Source organism: Leiobunum rupestre, chromosome 11 (genome assembly GCF_980474605.1).
Source record: "Leiobunum rupestre chromosome 11, qqLeiRupe1.1.hap1, whole genome shotgun sequence".
Taxonomy (NCBI): Eukaryota; Metazoa; Arthropoda; class Arachnida; order Opiliones; family Sclerosomatidae; genus Leiobunum; species Leiobunum rupestre.
Window position 1 is genome coordinate 49,108,999 of NC_143394.1, and position 15,446 is coordinate 49,124,444.

Consider the following 15,446-nt stretch of genomic DNA (forward strand, 5'->3'; position numbering starts at 1 on the left):
AGCGACATCTGTTGAAAAAAGAGCTACTTAACGTAGAGCCGACACTTGCTTTAATGATTTAAAAATTTGGGCTGTATGAGCAAAGAATGGTTTATTATCAACAGTTCTCACAGCCCTTTTTTAAGTGAGTTATTACCCCAGATGGGTACACTATTGAAAAGTAGAGCTGTTGACGAGTTTGATACGGAAATATTTTTCTGTTTTTAATAATTGACTTTCACTATCACGAAAAAATTACATTCCGATTTTCCATATAGATGGCGCCGGTAAAGTAACACACTGCTAGCGCGCTTCTTTCTGAACACCAAAGCGCCGCGTGTGGAACACTTTTACAGGCGCTAGTAGGTCAAAAATGAAAATTGCAAAATATTAAAAACTAGAATCCGGTAGACTCCAACTACTAGCCTCTGTACGTCAAAAACATACTACCGCTAGGCATACATAGTTGTATCAGAAGCGTATAATATACCTCTTATGATAAAAGTATCTTTTTCCGAATGCTGCTTAAGTTATTCGCTTAAATTATACGTTCCAGAACCAAATAATTATTTTCTAAAACAAGAAATCGAAATAATATGATTTTTATTTAAGTAACCCTAACTTTTTAAGTATTGTTGCACTGGGTTAAATATTGGAACAACCCGCTTTTGCGTAGTTTGCAAGTACTCTATCCGCCTGATAAACGGGTTTTCGGCTAGTGGTTTAAGCTATCCCGTATCGCTGTTAAAAGGGCTTCAGGCTGGTTACAATGTAGGTTATAAACATAGTTTATGATTATTATATTAGCCGTGATTCTATGGTTGACAAAGGTACATTTTCCATTTTAATGGCGAAGATGGATACTAAATAAAAGGGGGCGCTTTGGGAGATAAATAAAAGCTTTGAGCGGCAAAGCAGGTGGTTTTATTTTAGCAGGGGAATTTCCTATAGCTAAAGAGCATTAGACAAGTTCATACAGCAACACGGAATAATGTTATACGAACTAAAATAAAAATATACCGAACAAGGATTCTCCGCCATCGTGCACTTTTCGGTTTTCGGTTGCTACGCAACGAGATTTGAAGTTTCCAATTCTTAGGCTCAGCTTCTCGTTTAGATTTGTAAGTCAGGTTCCCCGCACAGTACTAAGGAGCCCCTAATAGAGTGCTTTCAATTCGAAACTCACGACGTCACCAATGTAATTTGCCTATTGATGAAAAACGGTAACTGTCATGGCGGCCACTATTAACACTACAGCTGTGACGTTACAAGTTTTCAAAATCGTATCAAACGAAAGCACTCAATAGGGCAAAACCGGTCTACTGCTAGAAATTCTGCATAATTTCTTTAATATTTTATTAGATTTTTACTCTTTATTTTATGGGTATGAGTTAGTCGTTAAGTTTGGTAATATCTTTTTTGCCAAATTTATACGATAAACTTTTCTAGGTGGTGCCTAAGGTATTAGCCTAGCCAAAAACGCATGGAAGTAACTAAGACCTAATACTTCTCACAAGGAAAACTCCCTAAAAATCTGTCCGTAGCGCCATCTGGAAAATGAAAAAGGGGATATTTACACCCTCTCTGATTAAATATTAAAAAATTATCAGTTTTTTTTAATTTGCATTCGCTGACTGAAATACTGTAATTAACAATTATAAAAATGATAATATTAACTATAAATAATAATAATAAATTAAAATTTAGATACGAATTTTCATAGTTCTTAGTTACTGATTTTTATTATAAGCAAAAGTAGCATAAGACCCAAAAGTGTGTCAGCTGTACCTTCGCGCCTATTAAAATTTCTAGTGAGACCTAGTCATACTATAGTCTACATAACCTACTAGTTGGAATTGTACTAGCAACATTATATATTTAGTCTATGGTCTGGTGCGATTTTCTATCTTCGATTTACTCGCCCGTTGACATACGTTCTAAAACGCCTCACTCGGCGGCGCTGGAGTACCTAGATTTTTATGACGCATTTTCCAACCCCCCTTCGTTTCCCTTTTTTACTTTGCGACAAACTCTCATTAACTACTGACACACTTTTGGGTCTTATGTTACTTTTGTTATAAGCCTAGTTGACATTTTCGCATTTTTAAAACGATTTTAAGAGCGTTAGAGTTGGTACAGTTATCATTTCTTAAAGCGGACGATAAAACCTTCGTGCGACAGAAAACGCCTAAATTAAAAAAAAAACACTTTCGCGTAACAGACCGAAATCCTGGTTGAGTACGATATTTCTATCCATTCGTTTTAAGACTCTTAGAAAACAGTAAAGTACAATGGAGTTTTAAAGAAGTGAGAGGTGTAAATCCCCCTTTCTCTTTATATGTCCGAAACTTCGCGGGGGTGGGTTAGAAGTAATCCCCCTCTTAAGAAATACAGCGGCTTAGGGTTGTCGCGAGCCAAAAATGAAATAGGAAACCAGCGCGATTTTACAATTTATTCATCTTCGCAGTTCGTTTACCTTTCACGTTTCTGAAACACAAATAAGTTTCCGAGAATAAAAACTCATTTGGTATTTAAATCCCTTAAGACCAGTAGCCCCCTCAAGAAAAAAAAATAAAATAAAGGAGATTAAAAAAAGTAAAGAATTCCCAGGCGAAAAGGGATTTTTTGAAGAGAGCGTATCTTTCGGAAGCAGAGTTTTCCCTTCGAGCAAATTGCCAAGCACGTTTTCGTTTCCTTTGACAGTGTATGCGAAGTTTTATTGGGCAAATTTTCGAGACGGATGGTAGAAAATTATACCTCGGAGAAGTTTATCTTTTGATGTAAAATGGGATGTCTGCGCGATATAGCTTCGTATTAAGCGCTTAAAATGAAAAATAATTTAGCGCAACGATATGGTTTTCCACTTTATTTACCAAAATTAAAAACAAATTAAAGCAACTGTCGGCTCTATAATTGCCACCTGTATTATGAATAGGTCCCTGTTATTAGAGATGGCCATGAATCTATCCGAATCTTCGAAAAAAATGACTTTCGCGGAGAGCGTGGAGCCATCTATTAATGGGAACGGAAGATAAATTCAAAATAGCGAAACAATAAAGTTATCAGAGAGGCATTATAGAGTATTATATTTAGACCACTTTTACTCTACTTAGTGAACTTTAACCTAAATTATATATCCCATTTAAAATATATTGAAAACAATTACTTAAATTGAAGTTATTGACAAATTTACAAACGAGCCAATCAGCGCGAAGCATACTTTTATGTCCCGCCTTTTGAGTCAAAATGTAGCTTCAGCATCTTGTTTTGATTTCGACGCTAGCGACATCTGTTGAAAAAAGCGCTACTTAACGTAGGGCCGACACTTGCTTTAAATATCTGTTATAGCCTGACCTTGACCTTATTAGTTCTTCAAATTGCAAATGAAAAATAATTTAGCGCAACGATATAGTTTTAGACTTTATTTAACAAAATTAAAAACAAATTAAATATCTGTTATAGCCTGACCTTGACCTTATTAGTTCTTCAAATTGCAAATTAGCGTTTTCTTTTTAAATAGTCGATTTAGACGGAGTATGGTGAAGAGCACATTAAATACGCATTAGGAGTTTTCGTTGGATAGATCACGCCTTGGAGATAAGGATCCTCGAAGCTAATTAAGGTTCGTAGCCGGAATTTACTTCGCCCTCCTGAACGATGTACAACAAACACGGGTTGTTGATGACCTAATATACCTTTTATTTCTGGTCAAAGAAAGGATTTGAAGACTTTATTCCTGATCACGAAATAGCTACGTAACCGATGACTGCATCGTAGACCTTGCCTTAATTTGTGGTCGATTAAATTTTTCTTCTTAAATCGATAGTTCTTTCTTTAAATTGACTTGACCTTCTGGTTTTTATGTTTCTTTTACGTCATTGTCTCTTACTTTTACAAGGCTACCAACGGGTGATGGACTTACCAGAGGAATTTGCGATTTTCTAGTGCGCGTGCAATATGTTTTATTTCTTTGTTTTTGTTAATTTAATTTATTTTAATTTATTTTAATTTGTTTTAATTTATTTCATTTTAATTTCATTTATTTTAATTTAATTTAATTTAATTTAATTTACTTATATTTTAATTTCATTAAATTTTATTTATTTTAATTTTATTTAATTATATTTTAATTTCATTAAATTTTATTTCTTTTAATTTAATTTTATTATTATTTTTATTATATTTTAATTTCATTAAATTTTCTTTTCTTTTAATTGAATTGAATTGAATTTTAATTTTATTTTATTTTATAGAAACATCTTTTAAGAATGTTCAAACACATTTATTAAATAAAAATTACGAGGATTTCAAAATCGACGGAAAATTAACAGCGTTCAATTTGGCCATAAATTATAAATAACTTTCCGCTCTTCGTAATAACTCGAAATTTCCAGTCGAACGTGAAACTAGCTTCAATCGTAACCCGACAGCCGACTAATTCGCTACATAGACCCTTCCGTAAATATAGAAATCAGCAGAGGACAATCTGATAGATTTGAACAATTGTACGAGAAGAAAAAGGTAATTGAGGGTGGACTCTTACCGTGGAGGCCGAGAAGGACGAGGAGCCAGATGCGGATGATCAGCGATTTGCTTTTCATTTCCGATGTGGAGCTGAGGCGCTTGATCTTCCTGGCGCAAACGTCGGCTCCGATGGTCGGCGTCGAGAATCGCTCCTCCAGGACTTTTTTCGCGGAACTCGACTCCCCTTAATCCCGCGCGTTAATAAAGAGCGGAACCGGAGACACATTTATCGACTCTGGCAGCGGGAGGAGCGAGCATCCGAAACCAGCCCGGACTCCGCCGATAGAACGACGCGTAACTTTGCCGCTTTAAAAGGACCAAATTGAGAAGATCCTGAAAATCCTCGTTTTCTATCTCTCTCTGCGGACGATATAATTCGCTATAGCCACTCTCCAACGCGCGTACGACGGAAAGCAATTTTTCCGGAGTTCTTCCACAAACGCCCCGAACCAAAAGCGCCGTTCTTCTTCTTGGTTCTGATGGCTCGATGAACTCTGTCTATAGGCAATCAGCGAGACAACGTATTCGCCTCCAAGCAAGATAGACGTCCGCAATTCTGCAAAGAGAATCGACAAAAGAAAATTGTCAAACGCAAAAATATATAGAAAATCCTTTGTTTTTGTCAAATATAAAATATAAAATGGCTCAATTTGTACCTTTTCTTTTCATTTATGAGCTGAATTTATATACTTTTCTATAGTTTTTTTCCCGTTTGGTCAAACGATATAAATTCGGGTTTTAGCAAATATCTCTAAAATTTACAGATTTTTACTTAATCTGGGCAAAAAAAAGGAATTTAAAATCACGTTTGAAAATGGAATGGATTCTAAGATTCAGTTTAAGATATCCAAAAAGCAATTTATAATCACACTTGAAAATAGAATGGATTCTAAGATTCAGTTTATGATATCAATAAAAGCAATTAAAAAATCACGTTTTAATATTGAATTAATTTTAAGATTCAGTTTATGATACCAGAAAAAGCAATTTATAATCACGCTTGAAAATAGAATGGATTCTAAGATTCAGTTTATGATATCAATAAAAGCAATTAAAAAATCACGTTTTAATATTGAATTAATTTTAAGATTCAGTTTATGATATAAAAAAAGCAATTTATAATCACGCTTTAAAATAGATGGATTCTAAGATGTAGTTTATGATATAAAAATATGCTATAAATAATCACGCTTGAAAATAGAATGAATACTAATATTCAGTTTAAGTTTGTTGAAGTTAACGGTAATAGTTATTGTAGGGAGCTGTTGGCTCGAACGCGTGACAAGCAGGGCTTGCCACCACCCTCGTACGCATTGTAACCCGGCCACCTGAATTAATGGCTTTAAAAGTCGCATGATGACTTAGGCCTAAGGTGGTGCCTTGGGTATTAGCCTAGCTGATTATTATTATTATTATTATATCAAAATATGCTATTTATAATCACGTTTGAATAAAGAATGAATTCTAAGATTCAGTTTATAAGATCAATATAAAGGGGACGATTTTAAAATATTCGAACAAGACTCCGCGGATTCGTAAAATGAAGAGAAGAAATGGTGCCTCAGGTGATATCTTGTTGAGTACTCTGAAACAGCGATGACAGCATCACCCTGGGACTTTTCAAAACTCCGAGTAACTGACTTGGAAGACATTTCATTTCATTCTTTTTATTTGTCGGGAATTATTTGTACTTCTTCCTTAATCCTTCCGAACATTTCGTAAATCATATTTCGGTTTCTAATTTTTCAAATAAATTCTAATTGTATAAACATTTCTGTAAAAGAGGAAAAACTAAAACCACGAGAAAGATTAAATGTTTGAATAAAGCAATTTTAAAGTTAAAACGGGATACAAGTAATAACATTTCGGTTAATATTAACAAATAGATTTTAGTTTTCTTTTTACCAAATATAAAACCCGAGGGGTCTAACATTTGCAAATTTTCCGTGCGGGTTTTAAAACCTCGAAGTAATTTCACATAAAATTTTGAGATTTTAGAGCGCAATTTACGCGTTGAGTTCTGTTTTTTTTTAACTAATTTTCGTCTAGATTTTAGGATTTTAAGTTGATTACCAGATTAATAAAATAATATTTCTTTAGAGGGTACGGGATTTGTACGAATATCGGCCTCCTAAATGTCCATAGAGCGAACCCTTTTGAGGGCGATGGAGATACTAGAGGTTATATTCCCTTTAAGCAAAGTGTATAGGTTTATTTTGCCGTACAGAGGTACACCCTTTTGGGACAGGGCGGCTCTTAGAAGGAGCGCCCCACAGTATTCAAAATGATAATAAAATAAAATAAAAAATGGAAAAAACAAAAATATAATATGATTACAGGAATGGAAAAATAAGTAGAAAACAAGAAAAAGGGGTCTCAGAAAATTATATTCAAATATAAATTTAGCGATTTTAACTTTTAGTTTCCAAATTGGATGTGTTGAAAAACAAGATGGCGGCGTCCAGCACAATTGAAACGCAACCGCCGTAATAAAAACCTTTACTCTCGAATCAGTTCACCCGATGGAAAAAACACAGAGATCTTATTAATAGAAACCTATAGTGGTTAATGTCGCGGCGTGTCAACAAGGGTTCCGAATTAGTTTTCCATCCTAACAGGCGTGTCTAGGACAGCGGCCTTTTTTCATTTGCCCTTTCTTGGAGTGGCTACTTTTCCTTCTTGGCGACTGTGTTTCTTTCGAGTTCGGAGAGGATCCAATTAAAAGATTCGACCTTTTCCGACCCGCGCTCGTAGATTAGACCATCCCTATCACCTCGCCATTTGATCCGAGCCTGCCAGTAGGGTTAAGTTTGCTTTAGATAGGGCTGAGTGATTGGTCGCGGGGTTTTTTCGCGTATACGCTTAATTGGAGCTGGAGAACCTACTAAAAGAGGAGATCCTCGAAGAAAGGAAAGAGGGAAAAGCAAAAAAACCCGATTGGAGGGGGCAGGCAAGTAGGGGGGCAGGCAAGTAGGGGGCAGGCCCTCTGCAGGTGATATCTAACAAGCTTATTACTACCTTTCCCAAGGTAGGGGGATGGTCCGGCACGGCTTACAACCGTGCCCAATCGAAAGAAAACTTCTACAATCCGGAGCTCCAAGAGTCGTTAAATATTAATCGTGTTTTAATTTCATTGGATTTGATTTTAATCATCATTAATTAATCAAGGATGTTCTTTTCGTTCCGAATACGAATAAAAGTTTTTAAAGAATGCAAGAAAACGAGAACCACCGTTGGTCTAAAGATAACATTGAATTAAAACTAACGAACGACTGAAGAAGAGCCTCGGCTCGAAACGTCTTGTATAAAATAAGTTTTATCTTCTAATACCATGCCGTTTTCTCTGAATTAAACATAATTTCTACTAACATTGAACAACGTTGAAGAGGTAAAAAAGACCGACAACGTTTGGGGAAACTAAAATATATTTATTTATTAAAATGAACCGATACTCGTTACTAAGACTAAAAAACATGCCGTTAGTCTAAACTTGTAACTTTGAAGGATTATCGGCCGAAGTACCGTGTATCGGTTCTATGATTAAATAAATAAATATATTTTATTTTATCCAAACGTTTTACCTCTTCGACGTTGTTCAAAAGTTTAAAAAACAAATCCCTAAAAGTTAAAGATTTTAAGTTTTGTTTGTATAAGGTAAATATTTTATACGTAATATCAGATAAAAAGAATCAGATGAATGTGTTAAAATAAATTGGATATTAAGTAGGGAATTGACCCCGTTCAGAAATTTTATTTGTCGTGGGAAATTCAAATAAAATCCTATATTATCATGAATGTATTCATTTCAACCATGAATATCGAACTGCATTAGGTAGTCTAGCTTCAGTCGCTAGGATGGGAGATACTTACAAAGGAGACTACCCGAGGTGTAACTCATCGATTTTGTTTAAATTCAGGGATTAAGTAGAGCTTCATGTAACTTAAAAAACCCCAAAGTGAAAAAATGCGATGGGCTTTAGTTTTACCATGTGGCAACCGAAAACGTTTTTGACAACTAAAATATTATATTTCTCTATGTAAATTAACATGGCAAAATCGAAGTTTCTGAAATTATTGAATTTTTTTTGAAACAACGATGGTTAAATTTGGGTAAATATCTCATTTTGGGTAAGAAACTTCGAATTTGCCATGTTAATTTACTTAGAGAAATATAATATTTTAGTTGTCAAAAACGTTTTCGGTTGCCATGGTAAAACTAAAGCCCATCGCATTTTTCCCTTTGGGGTTTTTTAAGTTACATGAAGGTCTACTTAATCACTGAATTTACACAAAATTGATGAGTTACACCTCGGGTAGTCTCCTTTTTAGTTATTATGACGTTGGTCACGCGCTGTCGCCCAAAACTTGTATTGAGGGGCAACGTTTAGAAGCTTTCAGTGCCAAGGCTTAGCGCAAAATTTAGTTTCTAAAATTTTAATACACATATTTTTGATTGAACGAAAATAGGTAAGAATATTAAAATCCTTTATTTATGATTATCAAGTAATTTTGTTAAAGTACAGGTATTTTTCTGAGAATCAGGAGCCATTTTCTTCGCCGCAATTCCGGAAACGTTCTTTGGGGGTCCATTAAGTTGGCCCCGACTTCATCATATCAAGTAGTTTAATAGCCTATCATGTTGCACCCATATTGCACCATTTTGCACCGTTAATGCCGAATTTTGCACCGCAACAGTTTATTAGCAATTCAAATAATTAAGTTTCGCGGGCCAAGTTAATGCAACCCGCGAGTTTTTAGTTATTTCACATTAAACTAGCCTATCTCATTGCACCCAAAATGCACTAAAATTCACCACCAACGTTTTAATTTTGCACCATATGGTTCTCGGGGTATTTAAATTTTAATTATCGTGGGCCAAGTTAATGAAGCCCGTGACTTCTGGTTTTTTAATGTTTCCCTAACCTATCATGTTGCACCCATAATGCACCATAAGGCACCACCAAAATTTTAATTTTGCATCATATGGTTCTCGAGTTATTCAAATTTTTAAATTTTTGGGAAAATTCCAATTTTAATTATCGCGGGCCAACTTAATGGACCCGTTTTGTGGATCGAGTGAACGACAAACGCTTGCCTCCTGATTGGCTCAAGTGATGACGTAGAAAGGCCCCGCCCATCTCAGCCCCTGATGGTAGAAAGGATAATGATGTAGCTCGATATTCATGGTGGAAATGAATCCATTCATGATATTATGTTGTTATTCCAAAACCAAAATTTCTATAATTCCCATAGATAAATAAAATCAATGGAATTATTTTTTTTTCTAATTCGAAAACGTAAAAATCATATTTTTTATTGATAATTATTTGGTTTGGAAATGACGGTGTCTTTATGTTTGCTCGAAGACCTATTGGTACGAACTATTTGTAAGTTTTTTAATTTCTTCAAATTGGCTTGGGGCTTAGCTTTTTTATCACTTTTCATTGTGGACTATTCCAACTATTCGCCAATTTTATCATCCTTTGAAATGCAGTCCATAGCTGTGGTTCTAAGTAACTTAACAAGAATATACATTGTCTTGCTAAAACAAAAAGTTCAATATTGGCATGGTAAAACCAAATAAGTAAGATATACATTTTTTGCCAAAGTAAAAACATACCATAATATTTCGGGATACATTTGTTCGAATTTCAATCGTCCGAACGGTGGAACAAATGTTCGAATTTCATTCGTCCGAACCACCGAAATAACAAATGTTTCAATTGTTCGAATTGGACAATTTGTTTGTTTCATTCGTCCGAATCGGTAGCATCACTTGTGCGAATTCTGTCGCTAAATTAGTATTTCTTATTGCTGTTTGTTTTGGTCCGGATTTTTTTAGTGCAATTATTTAAAAATAAAAAACTACATTGTAAATATCGTTGTTTGTTAGTAAGTGGGAATTGCGTTGAATGTTGTGGTTAGGTTAGGTTAGGTTAGGTTAGGTTCACGGTAATGTTACTATTTTCTTATATTAACAATATTTAAAAAAAACAACCAATTCCTAATGTTCGAAAAAAACGGACAAACGATTATTCGAACAAATGAAATTCGCCAGTAAAGTTAACATAAATTGAACGACTAAATCACCAACAAAAGATGTGATAAATTTTTCGGGCAAATGAAATACGTTTTCGGACACGCGATCCTGTTTTCCGGCATTCGGACAAATGATCATTCGGACATTTGTAGCACCGTTCGGATGAATGAAATTCGAACAAATGTACCCAAATCATTATTTCCCCGGCTAAAATTATATTTATTATTAGAAGGTTTTAGCATATAAATTTATTTAATCGATGGTATTTTCCACGTATTAGGTTTTAACGCAGTTTATCAAAAATTAAGTGTACTTATTATCTAACTATACTTATATTAAAAATATGTATTTTGGATTGATATATTTAAAGAATATGCAAACAATAATGTTTTTATTTATAATTATAGAGAATGATTAATTGAGTATCTTGAGACGATCGACAATTGAGAGCCTAACCGTAATTAAAAATACGTCTACTAATACAAAATATGTTAATTTACACTAATTAAGATGTCCAAGATTAACATTTTCATTTAGTTTTGTTTAATGAAAAGCATTAATCTGATTATTATTCGATTTAGAAATTTGATTCTAAACCTCGGTCGTAAAAAACTGACGTTAATCAAAACTTTGACAACAAAAGCGTCGGAAGTTAATCAAAACTTTGCCATCAAAAGTGTCGGAAGTTAATCAAAGGTTTACCAACAAAAGCGTTGGAAGTTAATCAAAACTTTGACAACAAAAGCGTTGGAAGTTAATCAAAACTTTGACAACAAAAGCGTTGGAAGTTAATCAAAACTTTGCCAACAAAAGCGTCAAAAGTTAATCAAAACTTTGCCATCAAAAGTGTCGGAAGTTAATCAAAGGTTTACCAACAAAAGCGTCGGAATTTAATCAAAACTTTGCCTACAAAAGCGTCGGAAGTTAATCAAAACTTTGCCTACAAAAGCGTCGGAAGTTAATCAAAACTTTGCCTACAAAAGCGTCGGAATTTAATCAAAACTTTGCCAACAAAAGCGTCAAAAGTTAATCAAAACTTTGCCTACAAAAGCGTCGGAATTTAATCAAAACTTTGCCAACAAAAGCGTCAAAAGTTAATCAAAACTTTGCCTACAAAAGCGTCGGAATTTAATCAAAACTTTGCCAACAAAAGCGTCAAAAGTTAATCAAAACTTTGCCTACAAAAGCGTCGGAATTTAATCAAAACTTTGCCAACAAAAGCGTCAAAAGTTAATCAAAACTTTGCCATCAAAAGTGTCGGAAGTTAATCAAAACTTTGCCTACAAAAGCGTCGGAAGTTAATCAAAACTTTGCCTACAAAAGCGTCGGAAGTTAATCAAAACTTTGCCAACAAAAGCGTCGGAAGTTGTTAATCAAAATTGTACCAACAAAAGCATTTGTGCGCGAAAAAAACTCGACAACTTTTCTGAAGTACCGATCGCGAATATATTTTTATCCAGACTAGATATGGTAAACACCCGAGCTAAATATTTACTCGCAGTAGGATTGAGATGATGCATTATTATAATTTTACAAACATATTGAAGTCAGGAAAGCGGAGCGTCCTTAACGAAGGATAATTGACGACCCGGAATTGGACTATCCAGATAATTACAGAGCGTATTTCTACAACGAACTATTTACTCAGTCAACTGTCGCCATTATAGAGATTAGCATTCTAATTAAATTAAAACTAATTAGATTATAATATATAAAATTAATTCCGTTTACTATCGAAAAATTCTACGTAGAAGTTGGAATTATTTACTTTATTATCTACGGAAAATGTTTTAATATTAAAATAATTTCCGTGAAATAATATAATTTATCTAATTCCTCGCATCAAGCCGGGCTCTTTCGAAAGAGGTACTCGACTAAATTAACTCCTTCTGGTACGAATTAAAATAATCCATTTCGAAGGCCTTTGTACAGTCGGCGTGAAAAATGGACGCGCCAAAACTAAAGTTTCAAACTGGGAGTAGGCTTATTTTCTTCTTCTGGATTTTTGGCGGCGAAAATGCAAAATCCATTTGTCAAATGTTTAGGAGAGGGAGGAGGTAGACCAACGGAACGAAGAGTGGGTGCTATAGCCTATAGCGTAGCCAGATGTCTCCAGTCAGGGGCTACGAACGTTTTTCAAAGAAAATTTAACAGACCCAGAAAAACAGCTATAGTTTTCGTCTCAGGGTTATCGGAAATCGAGAAGAAGAGATACAAGAAGCTTTTCTCCTATCTGTCTATACTATCGTCTTTGGGTTTTCTTCTCCGACATTTTGGGAACACCGTCTCGACTCGGAAGACTTTTGATCTTGATCCGCGATATCACGAAACCCAAAAAGCGAGAAAAAGGCCCTAGACAAAGGAATTCGCTCGCGTCTTCGCCTCCAACACTCTGAAACCGCCACAAATACTCCCTCCTTCCTCCGATTTTTTTTTTGTAATCGAAAACTTTCTATAGACATTTCTATAAAGCGGTTTTATAAAATGTTAATAGATAAATTGGTGAAAAAGTCTTTAGAATATTTAGTAAAGGTTTCATAGATGACCTTTAGAAAATGGGTCATTTTTTCAGAATATTTTTGTAAAAAAATAAGATGTTTCTATAGAATAGTTTCTATAAAAAATATTAAAAGAGTTCATTGGGTCGTAAAGAACAGTTTCTATAAACATTTCGGGAATATTCTTTGAACTTCTTATTGGGTTTTTCTAAAGCCATATATTCTTAAGGTCTCTTTAAGAATTTAATAGAATTTCATCCGACTTTTTTTATTATTTTATCCCAAAATTAAGCTAATACTTAGTAGAAATTTTATACCGACCTTTCTACCAGTTTTTCTATAAAACACTCTACGGGCTATAGAACCCAGTTCAGCCTCTATAAAGTTCTAAACGATTACATAGAGATTGGACAGAAAGACGCTGTTGATATTAATTAGGCGTATACCATTATTTTGTTACGAATACATTATTTAAAATTTATAATTTTACGCTACTTAAAATTTCACGAAACTTTCCAATACAAACGAAAATTATTTTCCGGGAATAATAAATGGATTTAATTTCGTTCGTGGTGAATTTCAAATGAGCAAAACTAAGTTAAAAATTATAAAAGTTCTGGTGTATAGACATTTATAACTGCCACCTACGCACTATCGTTTATATTTCCAACTTTATTAATTCTAACACACATTAATGGGTCACAGGAAATTTATTGATACCATTTAGGACTTATTCAAGAACTACGTTGAAAATTTCGTAGCCTTCCTTTCAAGATAAGTATTTTTCTATCTCTACTGCTAATATTATTTACTTAAAATATTTGCACCTTCGCAGGAACTACAAGATTTTTCCTAAAACCATTTCATGAAGAAACCATACATATAAACTTTATTTAACTATTACTGACTTAAATATTATTTATTTTATTTATTTTATTGAATAATAATAATAATAATCAGCTAGGCTAATACCCAAGGCACCACCTAAGGCCTAAGTCATCGAGCGACTTTTGAAACCATTAATTCAGGTGGCCGGGTTACAAGGCGTAGGAGGGTGGTGGCAAGCACTAACTATTACCGTTAACCTCAACAAGTTTTTATGGAAGGAGAAATCGAAGAGCTCGAGGGAAAACCCCTCGAACCAGTGGGGAGATAACTCAACGCGGAAGGAGTTGTTCCGAGTTTATTTATTAATAAGCTGCGCATTAAGTCAGTGGCTTTTGTACGTACATCGGTACAATTTATACAATACAATATAATGGATATAACGTCCATCCTCTCATACCTCGAAGCTCGCGAAGTTACGCGTTTCAATTGTTAAAGCTTAGCTATATGATAAACTATATATTTCTTTAAATAATAAGAATTTTGAATTGAATAAATAACATCAACTGAAGGGATGAAATAAAATCTCAACACAAAAATTGTTCAAACTTTACCCATTTAATTTAAAAAATAAAGTAACGGAAACATAATCCAACGTTTCGAAACAGATGGAACGGGCGAATTCCAAGTAAAACGAAGATTACAATGCCTTGATTCCGTTTACTTATTCAAAACGAACACTCTGAGCTCCTGTTCATAGCGAGATAGCGATACGTAAAGCCACCGACGAACGCGTCGAGTTGATCCGCCGCCGTCATACGGCCCCGCCTTTGACGGCGCTGTCGGGGCATCCGCGATACGGGGCGTCGTCAGGGGCGCTAGCAGAGTCGCGGGAACGAGGGGCACTTGACCCCTGGCGTATTCAATCTTCTCAATAACCTCATCGAATATCGATGGCAAAGTTGCCACGCTTTCCTCTCCTTTTGTACGATGAAGAGGATGGCCAAAAAACGGCGAGACGGAGGGGACCAGAGCCAGAGAGGAGAAGGGGATTATGCACGTTGCAAGCAGCTGTTCCTCTATAGAAATTCTCCGAGATGCGGGATGAGGATGAAAAGAAGTAACACGCTCGGGGGAGGATCTATCGGGACAACATCCACCGATAGATGGGGGTCTACCGAGGATAAAAAACACTAATAGATATTGCCGGCCGAGAGGGAAAAAATCGTTCTTCTTGAGCTTCGGCTGCTCCAGCGCCGCCATGGTAACCGACGACTATTTCTAGTGCCGACTATTTTTTATCGGTTAGAGACGGCCGCGCGCGCTATAGCGTTGAAAAAGATCCAGCTTGAAACATCGTAAAGAGAACTGCCTAGAATTCGATTACGTACAACCAGAAGTAAATGAACCGAAGTTATCGAAATAGCGCTCAGAATTGGAGGGCGTTTTCCTTATGAAAATGATGAAAAAATCGAGTCAAACAAAATCTAATTTTCATCGCCGCCTTTTGACGCGAGAAATTGCACTTTTGAATAAAAAATGGTTTCATAAAAACCAAAACGATTTTTTTGGGGCCTAGG

The 15,446-nt window shown here is 35.1% G+C and overlaps 1 protein-coding gene across 1 annotated transcript in view; it reads right to left on the bottom strand.

Annotated features, from left to right (window-relative positions):
• LOC149923129 (neuronal acetylcholine receptor subunit alpha-10-like) overlaps positions 1–4,728 on the bottom strand; it is a 66,727-nt gene extending 61,999 nt beyond the window's left edge. Inside the window, exon 1 of the mRNA XM_090162959.1 lies at positions 4,523–4,728. Within this exon, the coding sequence (XP_090019085.1) occupies positions 4,523–4,580 (58 nt within the window). The 5' untranslated portion in view covers positions 4,581–4,728. The remainder of the gene's footprint in view (positions 1–4,522) is intronic.
• Between the last annotated feature and the right edge of the window lie 10,718 nt (positions 4,729–15,446).